Source organism: Heterodontus francisci, chromosome 13, assembly GCF_036365525.1.
Source record: "Heterodontus francisci isolate sHetFra1 chromosome 13, sHetFra1.hap1, whole genome shotgun sequence".
NCBI lineage: Eukaryota > Metazoa > Chordata > Chondrichthyes > Heterodontiformes > Heterodontidae > Heterodontus > Heterodontus francisci.
In genome coordinates, this window is record NC_090383.1 from 10,260,302 (window position 1) to 10,275,431 (window position 15,130).

Below are 15,130 nucleotides of genomic sequence, written 5' to 3' on the forward strand. Positions count from 1 at the left end.
AGATAATACCTGTTTCACTCTGTGCTTAACGACCCCCTAACAAAATTGCAGGAACACTCATTCTGGAAATGTGCACTTACTGAGAAAGCAATTTTGTTAGCAGGGCTGTTGATCATGGAGGAGGACAGGCTTTCTGCTGTTTTCATTAAAAGGGGAATTTCAACCTCTTCCATTGGTGCCATCACGATTATAGCTGAGCTGAATGATCTCCAGGAACTTCTGTGACTGAGAATTTAATGATGTGTTATGTTGTGAGTGGTTGTGGGAAACTTTTGCCACTAACATTGGAGTACAGACTGTGAGCCCAAGATCCCCAAAGGTTTTGGCTGCAGCGTTGCAGGGAAAAGGAATGGGGTGAAGCTGGCAGTCTAGTCTGTGTCACCTCACTTAACATTTGATCACATGACACAGCAAGTGGTTCAAGAAAATATTAATTGCGTATATGTAATATTTTCTCCAGGCACCCAGCAACAGTGATGTCATCAAGCACGCTAAACAGCCAATCACATTGAAGAATTCTCACAGACTGCAAACCAGGAGTAAAATGCACTAATTATCCTTCATACATTTTACAGAGAGCAAAGTAAAGATTGGGACATACATTATCACATTGCTGATTGTGGGTGCTTGCTGTGTGCAAATTGGGCTGCTTGGTTTCCTACACTACAAGAGTGCGAACACTTGAAAAGAACTTCATTGGCTGTAAAGCACTTTGGGACATCCTGAGGTGGTGAAAGGTGCTATATAAATGCAAGATCTTTCTTTAATTTACACTCTATTTCACTTGGCAGGCTAACTCCAGTCCAACGTTGTATCCCGACTAAGCCAGGGAAGTGAGAGCTCCCAACGCAGGGACTCCTGACCCCTGGCTCTGTAACCAACAGCCCACCCCCACCCCAAATGCCAGTTGCCTGTTAAGAGGCAGGCGGAGGTTCCATTCCTTACCTGGCATACCAGAAAATCCCAGAAAACGGTGCATATCTGGTGCATCAGTTTTGGGTGCGTTCTGCAGGCCGCTCAGCAGTTATGGTGGAACACTGACAAAACTATCATGGATTTTTGGGGCCATATTCTTGAGATTCTAAGGATCTGAAGCAAGTCCTTTAAATGGAGCTCACCTTAGTGAACTTCATTTACATCGAGGTCACTACATGGCATTAAGTTGGGGGGGGGGGGGGGGGTGTGGGAGGGGGCGGACACACTGGTTTTCTTGAGCATTACCCTGCCACCCACTGCGGTGAACCCAGTAATCACATAAAAAGAAGAGAAAAATGTATAGCAAGCATAATTTCAAGTATCTTCCTTCCTGCCAGTAGTTTTTGCTCCTCCAATTTATTATCAGAAATGTCTTTTAGGATCTGGTGTCTGGCTATCATCAGTCGCTTTATGCTTCACAGACTGGATACCTCTCCTGCTGAAGTAGACCAAGCCTCAGAGGGGGAAATAATCTTTTTCAAGAAATAATTTTTTTTTTCGATTTACACTGCCTTTCTTTGAAGAGTTAAAATGGTTAAATTATGAGGATAGGTTGTAGAGGTATGAAAGTAGGTTGTGAAGAGGACATAAGGAGGCTACAAAGGGATACAGATAGGGTAAGGGAGTGGTCAAAGGTTTAGCAAATGGAGTATAATGTGGGAAAGCGTGAAATTGTCCATTTTGGCAGGAAGAATAACAAAGAAGCATATTATCTAAATGGTGAGAGATTGCGGAGCTCTGAGATGCCGAGGGATCTGGGTGTCCTAGTGCATGAATCGCAAAAGGTTAGTATGCAGGTACAGCACATAATTAGGAAAGCTAATAGAATGTTATTGTTTATCGCAAGGGGAATTGAATACAAAAGTAGGGAGGTTATGCTTCAGCTATACAGGGCATTGGTGAGACCACATCTGGAGTACTGTGTACAGTATTGGTCTCCTTATGTAAGGAAGGATGTAAATGCGTTGGAAGCAGTTCAATGAAGGTTTACTAGACTGATACCTGGAATGGGCGGACTATCTTATGAAGAAAGATTGGACAGGCTAGGTTTGTATCCGCTGGAATTTAGAAGCGTAAGAGGCCACTTGATTGAGACATATAAGATCCTGAGGGGTCTTGACAGGGTGGATGTGGAAAGGATGTTTCCTCTTGTGGGAGAATCTAGAACTAGGAGTCACTGTTTAAAAACAAGGGGTCGCCCATTTAAAACAGAGATGAGGAGAAAGTTTTTTCTCTCAGAGGGTCGTGAGTCTTTGGAACTCTCTCCCTCAAAAGGTGGTGGAAGCAGAGTCTTTAAATATGTTTAAGGCAGAGGTAGATAGATTCTTGATAAGCAAGGGGGTAGGTGCTAATGGTGGAGAAATCAGTTCAGACATGAACTTAATGGTGGAGAAGGCTCAACGGGCCAAGTGGCCTACTCCTGCTCCTAATTCGTATGTTTGTATTCCCTTGAATAAAGATGAAGGGGTGATCTAATTTTTTTAAAATTCTTTCATAGGATGTGGGCATCATAGGCAAAGCCCATTCCTAATTGCCCTTGATGACTGACTGATTTGCTAGGCTATTTCAGAGGGCAGTTAACAGTCAACCATATTGCCATGGGTCTGGAGTCACATGTCGGCCTTTTCCTTTCACATTTCCTTTCCTAAAGGACATTAGTGAACCAAATGGGTTTTACGTTAATCGATGATAGTTTCATGGCACCATTACTGAGAACAGCTTTCAATTCCAAATTTTTATTAATTAATTGAATTGCAATTTCACCAACTGCTGTGGTGGGATTTGAACCCATCTCCCCAGAACATTAGCCTGGGCTCTGGATTACTAGTTCAGTGTCTAATTGTGTTGTTTAAGGTGATTGAAGGATTTGATGGGGTAGAGAGAGAAAAACTATTTCCTCTGGTGGGGGAGTCCAGAACAAGGGGACAGAACCTTAAAGTTAGAGTCAGGCCATTCATCGGTAATGTCAGGAAGCACTTCCTCACACAAACAGGAGTGGAAATCTAGAACACGCTCCCCCTAAAAGCTGTTGAGGCTGGGGGGTCAATTGAAAAATTAATAACTAAGATTGATAAGGATACTAAGATCTATGGAGTAAAGACTGGTAAGTGGAGTTGAGATGCAGATCTGTTATGATCTCATTGAATGGCAGAACAGGCTCGAGGGGCTGAATGGCCTCTTCCTATTCCTTTGCTCCCATGACTCCAAGCTCAGTCTTACCAAAACTATGTCAATGAATAGAAAGTCTGCATTATTTTAACAATTGAAAAGTGACAGTGGAAGCTTATATTAAATGAGATCAATTATACATGAGAAACAATTTTCGAATATACATCATTCTATATTAATGCATCCTATGGAGGGAATTTTATGCTCTCCCCTGTGGCGGGTTTGGAGGTGGTGAGAGCATTTAATCGAGAGGGATGGTGGCGGGTGGGGAACCCCACCACCTCAGCCGAAATTAAGTCTGGCCTGTGAATGGCCTTCCTGCCCTGCTGCCAATTGAGGCCCTGATGTGGGAAATTAATGCCCAATTAAGGGCCTCATCTCACTGCCGCCGCAATTTGCCAAGTGGCAGGCAGGCCTGTCGCTGCAGGGGAAGCACAGCAGGAAATACTGTGTGGGTTGCAGGGGCATGGGGTAGTCCCTCATTATAAGGAACTTAGTGCCCGAACGAGGGCCCCGGCATCGGGAAGTGGAGGGGCGGGGGGTTCCAATGTGAGCCACCCCCTTGCCCTTGCTGCTGACCCTCCCCTACACCCCCTCCCCCGTGACACCCCACCCTGTGAGACCCCTCCCACCCTGACCTCCCTGTGGCCTGGGTTCAGCGCCGCTCCTGGGCCTCGGGCAGTTGCTCCAGCGGCAGTATCCACAGCCTCCACGGTGGCGCTGCTCAGTTAAAGAGCTGCCGGCCTCTGATTGGTCAGCAGCTCTCAGAGGGCAGGATTTCCACACTGTGGTCCTTGATCCGGTGGAACCCTCCACTGCTGTCCAGTTAAGTGCCTAATTGGCACTTGATTCGGCAGGCCCCCCACAGAAGAGGGGATGTGGGGTTCTCAGCGGCACCTTCGCCAGAGATCGAGACCCCTGTCACCCTGATAACCCAGCCTATGACACTACGAAACAAAACGAAAAACTTTTAGTTATAATACTACCTGCATTACACTGGGTTCAGCACCTGATGGCAGTACAAGCTAAATAAAGTGAAATCTTCATAATAACGAGATCACCAGCATGACGCCTGACTCCCTTTTTGTCACTTTTATTCAATCAAAAATTAAACTTCATAGCAGGATCAGACAGATAATTTTGCCAATGCCCTCACCTACGTCTTGCTCCTCTGTGTCACTCAATGTACTACAGTAATGTTTAACATGATTTGTTTTCTCTTTTTGTCAGTTTGATGGGGATTAAATTGGCAAATGACACGAGTGGGAATAGAACACTTATCTTCCCAATCAAAGGCAATATTGAGGAGTTATGAATCAGTGGCCAACATTGCTCAGGTGCAGAATCCAAACTATGTAGATATCAGTGTATAATTTGTGCTAAAATGTTTGGGCCTTTTGAATTGGTAATGCTTGAAGTCAGTTTATCATTGGGAGCCAAGAAGCACATGAACATAAGAAATAGCAGCTGGAGTACAGCTCCTGGAACATGCTCCACCATTCAATACGATCATTGCTGATCTTTGGCTTCAACTCCAGTTTCCCGCCCACTCCCTATATCCCTTGATTCCCTGTGAGACTGGAAATCTATCTAACCCAGCCTTAAATATATTCAACGATGGAGCATCCACAACCCTCTGGGGTAGAGAATTCCAAAGATTCACAACCCTCTGGGGTAAAGAAATTTCCCCTCATCTCAGTCTTAAATAATCGACCCTTTATCCTGAGACTGTGCCCCTGTGTTCGAGATTCCGCAGCCAGGGGAAACAATCTCTCAGTGTCTACCCTATCCAGCCCCTTCAGAATCTTGTATGTTTCAATGAGATCATCTCTCATTCTTCTAAACTCCAGAGAGTATAGGCTCAATTTACTCAGTCTCTCATCCTAGGAACCAGTCTAGTGAACCTTCGCTGTATCACCTCTAATGCAAGTATATCTTTCCTTCATTCTGGAGAACAAAACTGTGCACCTGGTACATCAGGTGTGGTCTCACCAAAGCCATATACAATTGTAGCAAGCACATTAAAGATAAATTCACTGATTCCCAATGCTCCCATTGAAGGAGGGAGTGTGGGATCGGAAATAGGGCTATAACACTGTAACTGCAAGTCTCTGATCCAAACTCCATTCGAGTCCGGCTGCAGTGAACATACCTCAAGATTCTCACTGATCTAAAGTAAACAAAGGCTGGAAAGAAGGTGCTTGAAACACCGAACAAAGGAAATCTGCACTCATGATGTTGCCACACGATGGGAGAACTCTTACCCTCTCGCATTACTTAAATAACAAAAGCTGGCGCCCTAGTCCAGAATCAAACCTGGGTCGCTGGAGCTGTAAGGCTGCGGTGCTAACCACTGCGCCCCTGTGCTGCCCTAAAGTTGTTATGATCTGGAATCCACAGCCTGAAAAGGTGGTGGTGATCGATTTAATAATAACTTTTCAAAGGGAATTGGATAAATACTTGAAAAGGAAAAAATAAATTGCTGGGCTTTGGGGAAAGAGTAATGACTATTTGGATAGTTCTTTCAAAGAGGGCCGAATGGCCTCCTTCTGTGCTATATTGTTCTATGATCCTGATTCTATACTGTCTACACTTAGGGCAATTCATTGCCTATGAAGCACTTTGGACTATTTCTTATTTGATGAAATGAAATCCTTTATATATGTTAGTTCTGATTTCATTTCAAAATAAATCACCTTAGATTAAAAAAAAACTTGCATTTATATATCATCTTTCATGACCAGAGGACATCCCAAAGCGCTTTCTAGCCAATTAAGTACTTTTGAAGCGCAGTCACTGTTGTAATGTAGGAAATGCCGCAGCCAATTTGCACACAGCAAGCTCCCACAAACAGCAATGTGATAATGACAAGATAATCTGGTTTTAGTGATGTTGATTGAGGGATAAATATTGGCCAGGACACTGGGGAGAACTCCCCTGCTCTTCTTCGAAATTAGTGCCATGGGATCTTTTACGTCCACCTGAGCCAGCAAGCAGGGCCTCAGATTAATGTCTCATCTGAACAATGGCACCTCTGACAGTGTAGCACTCCCTCAGTACCACACTGGAGTGTCAGCCGAGATTATCGTGCTCAAACCTCTGGAGTGAGACTTGAACCCACAACCTTCTGACTCAGTTTTGCCTCACCTTATTTCCTGAATCAGTATAACAAATAGACATTGAAAATGTTTCAATGTCAGCTACCTGTATCTTACTTTCTACCCCAGTTTAGACCAGCAGACAGAAGGCTGAATTTTGTTGGGGTGACAGTGGCCCTGACAAGCAATATACGAAAATCAAAAATGATTATTCATTTGTGTGAAAATAACACTTAATGGTTATCCCTCAGCACAGAGTACCCTAAATTCATTTAAAGGGACATTTACGGTTTGGCCAAGGGTTGCATGGTCGGAAAATTAACTAAATTTTCCACAAACTACGAGCATTCAATTAAGCATCATAACTCTCTCAGAGCAAAGTTCAAAAGAAAAAACTAAAGTGCTAGGAACAGCTGAGTTCTGAAGGAGGGTCTCACCCAAAACATGATCTTATCTTTCTCTTTAATCTTTGTATCAAGCATTTTCTGCTTTTATTCTAGAAGATCAAGTATTTTGGCTCCTTCATGCTCTGAACTGCCCCTTTCATTCTGAAAGTGTCTTCACTGGAGAGATATTCTGCACCTACTCAAACACCCAAGTTTAATGTGTGGCTTGGCATCTCTGGGACTGAGGGTGTGAAATATTACCTGGCAATAAAGTCAGCCTAAGTACAAAATGGGAAATTTTGTTTTCTTCCCTGCAGTGACTTTTTGTAAAATCATCGACAGGACAAACTTTGCCCAGGTCACTGCACTCTGGTAACATGGAGAATTCAGCCTCGAGTTATCTCTAATAAGTGGTAACGCTCTTCATTTTCTTCACCAAAGGTGGATGCAAAACAGGAATGTTGTGCAAGTGAGAACAGTTGCTTGAAATTATTTCTACTCTCAGACTGTGGGTCCAGATCAACAAGGACCAGCTGGCTAAAAACACTTGCAGTGAGGGATTCCTGGAGGATTCCAGAGTTGTGTTATGGACAGAATAAGATAAATAGCTTTCCAGCGACATTTTCCCACTGCCAGGATCTTCAAGATGATTGTAACGTAAGTAACAGCTCTGATGAAATATAAATCAATTCTTTTGGCTACTGTTAGGGCCATATGACATATATTTAACCATCTCAGCACACTGAACCTCCAATTTCATTTGTTCAAAAGAGTGATGACTGACCCCGACAAGCCTTCCAGGATTGGCACTAACCAGGCAGGCAGAGTGGACTTCTGACCGGGGTCGGTCCTCCTGTCAGAGGGTGATTTTGCTTACCAATGGAAGTGTTATTCCTGTGTTGCAGGTGTCTTGCAGCAAATAGCACAGCTCTGTGCGAACAGTATTGAGCATTTTGGGGCAAGGTGCAACGTAGCTCAGCTGGACAGTAAATTTGCCTTTACAATACCTTGCAAAGGTTTCCTTAGCCTATTCTTCAGAAGAGGAATTCAGGAAGATTTTATATCAAGAAGAATTTTTCTACTTCCGATTGAGACTGTGGACTGGCACACTAGGAAATGGACTGATATTCCATAACTCAATTCACTAAGGGCGCTGACAGGTGACAGAGAGGGGAGAGTTCAATTGAATTAGTCCACAAAAGTGAAAGGAGAGTTATAATCCACGGAGCCACTCATTCCTCATCTGTAGCAATTGAGTCGAATGTGTTCTTTGCAGGAAAACTCCAGTTAAAACTTACCCTAACTACATTATAATCTAATTACAGAAGGCTCACTTTGTGTAGACGTTGAGCTTCTTGCTCCATGATAAATCAAGTGAAAATTACTACCATTTACACCCCAGCTCCTAAGTGACACCAGTTTCTTAGGGATTAACAATCGATGTGAATTGATGCAGTCGCCAGAAAATTGCCAGCCAATCTCAATGCAGGCTCTTTCACCCTGAACCTCCACTTTGTAAGCAGTGTATTTTACATACATTTGCTCTTTTAATACTCAGAGCATCCATCACAAAATGGTCCTCATAGTCTCATCAATGGAAGTGGCTGCTAACAGTGGCAATTTTACACAGTGTGGGAGGCTGTAGTTTTTGAAAGGAATGACTTGATGCCCACAAGAGGTCAACACGTAAGGGGAAAATACCTTACTGTAAGCTGGAGGAGCCAATGACAAATCCACAAAGGTTCAAGTTATGCAACATTAGCCGCTATAAATATTCTGGACACCTACATGTGTAAATGAGTGTGCGTTGGTACAGAGTTTTGTATTTTGTTATTCTTGATGCGCTGTTGACAATGGAACTGACTTGATTTATTTGATTGTGTATGATAGCGTGTTGAAGAATGTGGAGTCGTCAAATCACCAAAACCAATTTTTAAATCTTAATTCGAGCAGCATGAATGTTCTTCTCAAAGCTTTCATTTTTGTCTCAATAGTAATTTTTATTTGACCCCCATCCATCTCCTTCTCAGAACAGCTTATAAAAAGATATTATTCCTGGCATATATCTATTTCTTTCATTCAATATAACCACTTACTTTCTTGCATTCATATTCTTTCACCCCGTGTTGCAGTCTGTACTATACAGCTTTTTAATGCAAATTGAAATGGTCTCCATTATTTTCTTCTTGAAATCAGGATCATCGTACATGCCATTTGGTGCCAAATTCCTCAGCTATACTTCACCAGGGAACATCAATAGCCAGGCCTAGTGTAGTCCAATAGTCTTTACCAATGTCCAATTTCCCTGTTCCTACTGCATGCAGCATCATGCAACTTTAGGTGCAGTTACATTGAAAGCTTCCAATCAGTCTTGGCCTCACACCAGCTTCGTGGCTAATGCTCCCTGTGCCCCTTCACCCCTGTATGCTGAGATCCGAAATCTCTGTTGATGCAAGCTACATTAACATTGGACAACGGAAAAACTAACAAATTATGAAATTTGCATTCTGCTGTGGGTTGACATCAAACGCAAGGTTAATACAAGCCACAGTCAGATTGTAAGATGCAACTGTGGAATCACACAACAAAATTCATTCACATCAAACTTTGGGACATCAATTGCCTACTTCAAAGTAAACAGGGCCATGAGAAATAGATGGGGAATGGGTTGAAATAAGTGAAAGGCAAATTTAGGACTGATGCCCAAACATTTCTTCTTAAATGAGTGATTAACTCACGTAATGGACTTTGAGATAGGATAGCAGAAGAAAGCAGAAACAAAGTTTGGTGGGAGATGGGATAAATTGTTTCTTTTCACACGATCAAAGATGGACTGAATGGCTCCCTTATCCACACTTATGTTGTGACCTTGCAATCCTATTATCAAGATCAATCCTTATCTGATTAAGAACCAAGAACTCTTTATACCTAACAAGCAAATTCCTTGTTCAGAGACCTGCGGGTTAACCCACCTGCTCCTGGAGACGAGGGTTCGAAGACACTGGATGTGTCACTGTACGTGTTTGATGCTTGCTCAGACAGCTTTTTCTTGGCACTTCCATCGGAAGATTTGTGTCCTTTCTTCTTGTTCTTAATAAGAATTTTACCAATCATATCGTGCGGGCTTGGAAGGGGAATTCCTGACTCAAGCTAAGATAGAAAGGAGAATAAAAATATGACATTACATCCAAATTGGAGTCAGGAGAACCTTCACAATCAAAACGGTAATATTTTATCGAGCTGTGCATTAAGTTGTGACTGTTTCTGACCTTTTTCAGATTCAGATGCTGATTTCAAAAATAATTCAAAAGAGATGAAACTGTGAAATGGGACCAATTTTAATTTAGACTTAGATATGACTTTAATTTTTTTGTCTTGTGTCTTTGGGCTGGATCTTATAAGCTCGCCGCCGATCTCGCTCTGCGGACTGCACGTCGCGGAGCTGTTGCAATAGTAAATGCGGTGGCTCATTTAAATGGCCGGGCTGGACCGCCCTCCTCAATCATGTGGAGGGGGCGGGCGCTCCGTCCCTGGCAATGGCATCAGTCTCCACTGCGTAGGCGCCAATGCCTTTTTTAAAGGGCTTCAAGCCCTTACATTTAATTTAAATTTTTAAAGATAGATGATGGAAAAAAATTTTGAAAACATTTAATTTGCCCCTCTCCCCAATAACCATGTAATTAACTACATGCCCTCTGCCCCCGAAAACACATCCCTGCCCACCTGACCCTCCCCCCACTCAAAGTTCATAAACTTTAATCTTTATCTCTTCCCACCGGCCCCGAAACAAATGATATGAGTTTTACCGCGCTCCCTACCCTCCAGCACTGAAAAACGTAACTGCTCCCCCGCTCCCCACTAGTGTCAGGCCTTGGATCCGCGGATGCCTTCCCGAAGGCGCAGGAGTGCTGGTCACCGGCACCAATATCGTTCAGGAATGGATGGTGGTAGTGGGTAAGTAAGTTATTCACTAATTTACATTTTTTAAATATGCAGATTTGGCACCCATCGCCGTGTGGCGGGGGTGGGGGGGAGGGGGGTGCCACCACAAGGCCTCGCCGCCACCAGCAATATCAGGCCAGGCCTTCCCGTCGTCGAGGACTTGTGGCGGGCCTTTGTTGGAGGCATTTTCCGCCACCGTCGCCGCCCCCCCACACTGCCCCGGCCCCCAACGTCGGGAAGGCTGTAAAATTCAGCCTTTTATTTCAAACTTTAGTCAGTTACAAAGCATATAAACAAGCTCAAAATATAAACCTGATATTGGGCATCACCGGGCAATGGAATAACAAGATAGACTGATCTTTCTCTTTTTTTCTTTCACTCTCCCCAATCACCATTTTTTCCCTTGCTCTGTACTTGTTTAAGAATTGTTAATCTCTAAAATCTTCCAGACCTGATGTAACTTGAAACATTAACTCTGTTTCTCTCTCCACAGATGCTGCCCAATCTGCTGTGTTTTCCAGCAGTTTCTTTTATTTTTAAATTAAGATACATGAATATATGGGCAGATAAAAGGCACATCACAAAGAGAATAAAATGAGAGGAAAGTAGACAGGTAATAAATAAGCAAGGCTTTCCAGCACACACACAGATCCCTGAAGCTTGAAATAAATTGGATAGATTTTATTTTTAACATGCCTTTTTAGACTTAAATGATAATTGCAAACTCATCCTCAACGACTTTGAGCTGACAGATAGCAAGGCAACAACTCTCTTCAAAGAAAAGCAAAGTGGTAGGATGAAAAATGATTGTTGTAAAAAAACTCCAAGGGACTTCACGTGCGTCACAGCACACGACAATGTAAACAAATGCTCTGTCCGATTCCATTTAGTCCCTTTCAGGATTCAATAATTAATTATGGGGTAAATCTGTGTGGGAGGGAATTTAAAAACATAACCAGGTTTGATTACAAATAATTTGGAGTCCATCATTTTTCTTGCTATCCTGTTGTAGTTCCCTGACTCCCAGTCAAAGATGGATGAGCGCCAGATTTACACGAGGTAAGTTTATGAGTGTCCTGGCTTTCGAATTTAGGCTGGCAATCAGTACCGAGCAGCACTGAAAAGCTGGCAGCTGCCTTCAACAGTTATACTGTTGGCTCTCTTCATCTCCAGCTGGAGAGTTCTCTTCCTGCATTTAGTTGAAGAGAGGCTGCCAGATTCAGCGGAATCTAACTTTGATTCCAATGTCTATTGTTTGCTGCTGCCAGCCAATTTTATCTGTGAGCCAGCAGGTACAGAAAAAAATGGAACTGTTACCCCAACCTCCCCAACAGCTGCTCCCATCTTACCCATGGCCACTCTGCAATCCGATTAGCAGCTTGTCCCTTGTTTACTTTGGCCACTATATAGGAGACTAGCGATACAATCTGGATGAACGTAGGAACAAGCAGAGGGGATGGAAACCATCTGGTGCTGGAGATTTGTCACTCTTTAGTGCTGCAATCTTTTTCATTACTGTTATTTTGCTTATGTTAATTTTTGTGATTCCCTGTCCCTGATTCAATATTAGTTGTCTTGAGATTTTCGGCATGCTGACCTCTTCCTCTACAGTAAATACTGATGCAACGTAATTATTCAACATGTCCAATGCACAGATAGCCCTCTGGAGCAGGCTGTTGGCTGGTGCGGTAGATGCCGATTCGCTGATTTCCTTCAAGCGAGAGCTGGACCTGTTTCTGGGGCAGATATCACCTCGTATAAAAGATAGGTATTGCACAGAATTATCAGGGCCAGAGTTAACTGCTGAGCAAGTTTCAATCATCTGTATGGAGGAGAATCTCCCAGATTTCCCCCCCCCAATTGGCCTGGGTTTTCATCTGTGTTTTCTCCTCCCCCAGGAGATGACAGGGCTTTTGGGTGGATGGGGTGTGTATATATTGTGCTACACAAGGTATCAAAATTGTGTGGGACAGGCTGGATAGGTCAGGAGCTCTTTTCCCTGTCTTGTCATTTATAAAAATTAAGTTCAAAATGCAAAATAAAATGTACACATGTTGATGCAAATGACATCGACAGTTGCTAATATGTGGACACACAGCCCAGAGTCACATGTCGGCAAGTGGAGTATCTGGTTCTCTGAGTTACCCCCAAAGTCAGGTTAAGAAATCAGGTGGGTCTTGGGGTAAACCAGCTCAAGTTTGTGACAAGGGGAAGTTTCAGCCCAAGTATGATGCATAAGTTATTGAACGAGTTGCAAATATCAAAGCTAGGCACTTCTTTAATCAAAGAGGGAAAAAAGGCATTGTCTCATATTTTGTTCATAGAGAAATTACAACCCCTTAGAACCTGAGAGTAGAAGAAGATAAAATGAACCAACGTCTATGATTTTATGAAGTGTGCGTCATTGCAGAGCAATGAAGAGGAATCATATACTCACTGGATATTTTTCCAAGTCTTCCATCAGCAATGCATCTCCAAATATCGACCTGCAGTACTCTGCCATTTTAGCCTGTTGTTTAGGACTGAAGGAACACAAAGATAAATTTGTCATGTACACTAATTTATTCTGGAACGCATGTAATCTCCTATGAGAGCAAGTGCCCTCTTCTTTAGTTTCTCTTCTTGCTGGTTGTTTCCACCTCTTGCATACAAGAGGCAACGTAGATAGGTTACTACTAGCCCTCCTTATTCAATTTTCTCCCCTCATCCCAAATCCATGGGGAAATAATCATCCAAGGTTGAGATTGGGAACTTGGTAGAGTGAGAAATAGGGACTGCAGCTTGGTGCTGCATGTTACTGGTTCAATTGCACTGTCACCACTAGGTTTCAGCTGCAAACCTTTTTAACCTAGAGAATTTTATACAAGAAGATTCCTTTCATTTCCCCTTTTAGTGATCTGCCTATACAGCCAGTGAAAAATATAAACTGTGATGCTACAGTGGGTCTGAACCTGACTTTTCACTTCTGGGATCTCGGTTCAATATCAGCCTCATTTTCAAATCCTCTCTGGCTACAGGAGAGGTAACAGAGGACTGGAGGACAGCGAATGTGGTGCTATTATTCAAGAAGGGTAGCAGGGATAAACCAGGTAATTACAGGCTGGTGAGTCTAATATCAGTGCTAGGGAAACTATTGGAAAAAGTTCTGAGGGACAGGATTAATCTCCATTTGGAGAGGCAGGGATTAATCAGGGATAGTCAGCTTTGTCGGGGGAGATCGTGTCTAACAGACTTGATTGAATTTTTCGAGGTGGTGACTAGGTGTGTAGATGAGGGTAAAGCAGTTGATGTTGTCTACATGAACTTCAGTAAGACTTTTGATAAGCTCCCGCTTGGGAGATTGGTTAAGAAGGTAAGAGCCCATGGGATCCAGGGCAATTTGGCAAATTGGATCCAAAATTGGCTTAGTGGTAGGAGGCAGAGGGTGATGGTCGAGGGTTGTTTTTGTGAGTGGAAGCCTGTGACCAGTGGTGTACCGCAGGAATCGGTGCTGGGACCCTTGCTGTTTGTAGTGTACATTAATGATTTGGACACAAATATAGGAGGTATGATCAGTAAGTTCGCAGATGACACGAAAATTGGTAGTGTCGTCAATAGTGAGGAGGAAAGCCTTAGATTACAGGACGATATAGATGGGCTGGTAAGATGGGCGGAGCAGTGGCAAATGGAATTTAATCCTGAGAAGTGTGAGGTGATGCATTTTGGGAGGACTAATAAGTCAAGGGAATATACAATGGATGGTAGGACCCTAGGAAGTACAGAGGGTCAGAGGGACCTTGGTGTACTTGTTCATAGATCACTGAAGGCAGCAGCACAGGTAGATAAGGTGGTTAGGGAGGCATATGGGATACTTGCCTTTATTAGCCGAGGCATAGAATATAAGAGCAGGGAGGTTATAATGGAGCTGTATAAAACACTAGTTAGGCCACAATTGGAGTACTGTGTACAGTTCTGGTCACCACACTATAGGAAGGATGTGATTGTACTGGAGAGGGTACAGAGGAAATTCACCAGGATGTTGCATAGGCTGGAGCATTTCAGCTATGAAAAGAGACTGGATAGGCTAGGGTTGTTTTCCTTAGAGCAGAGAAGGCTGAGGGGGGACCTGATTGAGGTATACAAAATTATGAGGGGCATTGATAAGATAGAAAGGAAGAAACTTTTTCCCTTAGCGGAAGGGTCAATAACTAACGGGCATAGATTTAAGGTAAGGGACAGGAGGTTTAGAGGGGATTTGAGGAAAAAAATTTTCACCTAAAGGGTGGTTGGAATCTGGAACACACTGCCTGAAGGGGTGGTAGAGGCAGGAACCCTCACAACATTTAAGAGGTATTTAGATGAGCACTTGAAATGCTATAGCATACAAGGCTATGGGCCAAGTGCTGGAAAATGGGATTAGAATAGTTAGGTGCTTGATGGCTGGCACAGACACGAAGGGCCTGTTTCTGTGCTGTATAACTCTATGGCTCTATGACTCATGGTAGGAAATGAAAAAATGTCACACTGCTGTTCCTCACCTGTGAGTACTTTACCCTGTCCAAAGTTCTTTGAACTAGAAAG

General features: G+C 43.2%; 1 protein-coding gene across 8 annotated transcripts in view; it reads right to left on the minus strand.

Moving 5' to 3' along the window:
* Positions 1-15,130, minus strand: part of plcb1 (phospholipase C beta 1) — a 751,229-nt gene that overhangs the window by 159,045 nt on the left and 577,054 nt on the right. For all 8 annotated transcript variants that reach the window (XM_068044354.1, XM_068044355.1, XM_068044358.1 and 5 more), the window contains 2 exons: positions 13,008-13,092; positions 9,601-9,778 (listed from right to left, as the gene is read on the minus strand). In XM_068044354.1, coding sequence (XP_067900455.1) covers positions 9,601-9,778; positions 13,008-13,092 — 263 coding nt within the window. The remainder of the gene's footprint in view (positions 1-9,600; positions 9,779-13,007; positions 13,093-15,130) is intronic.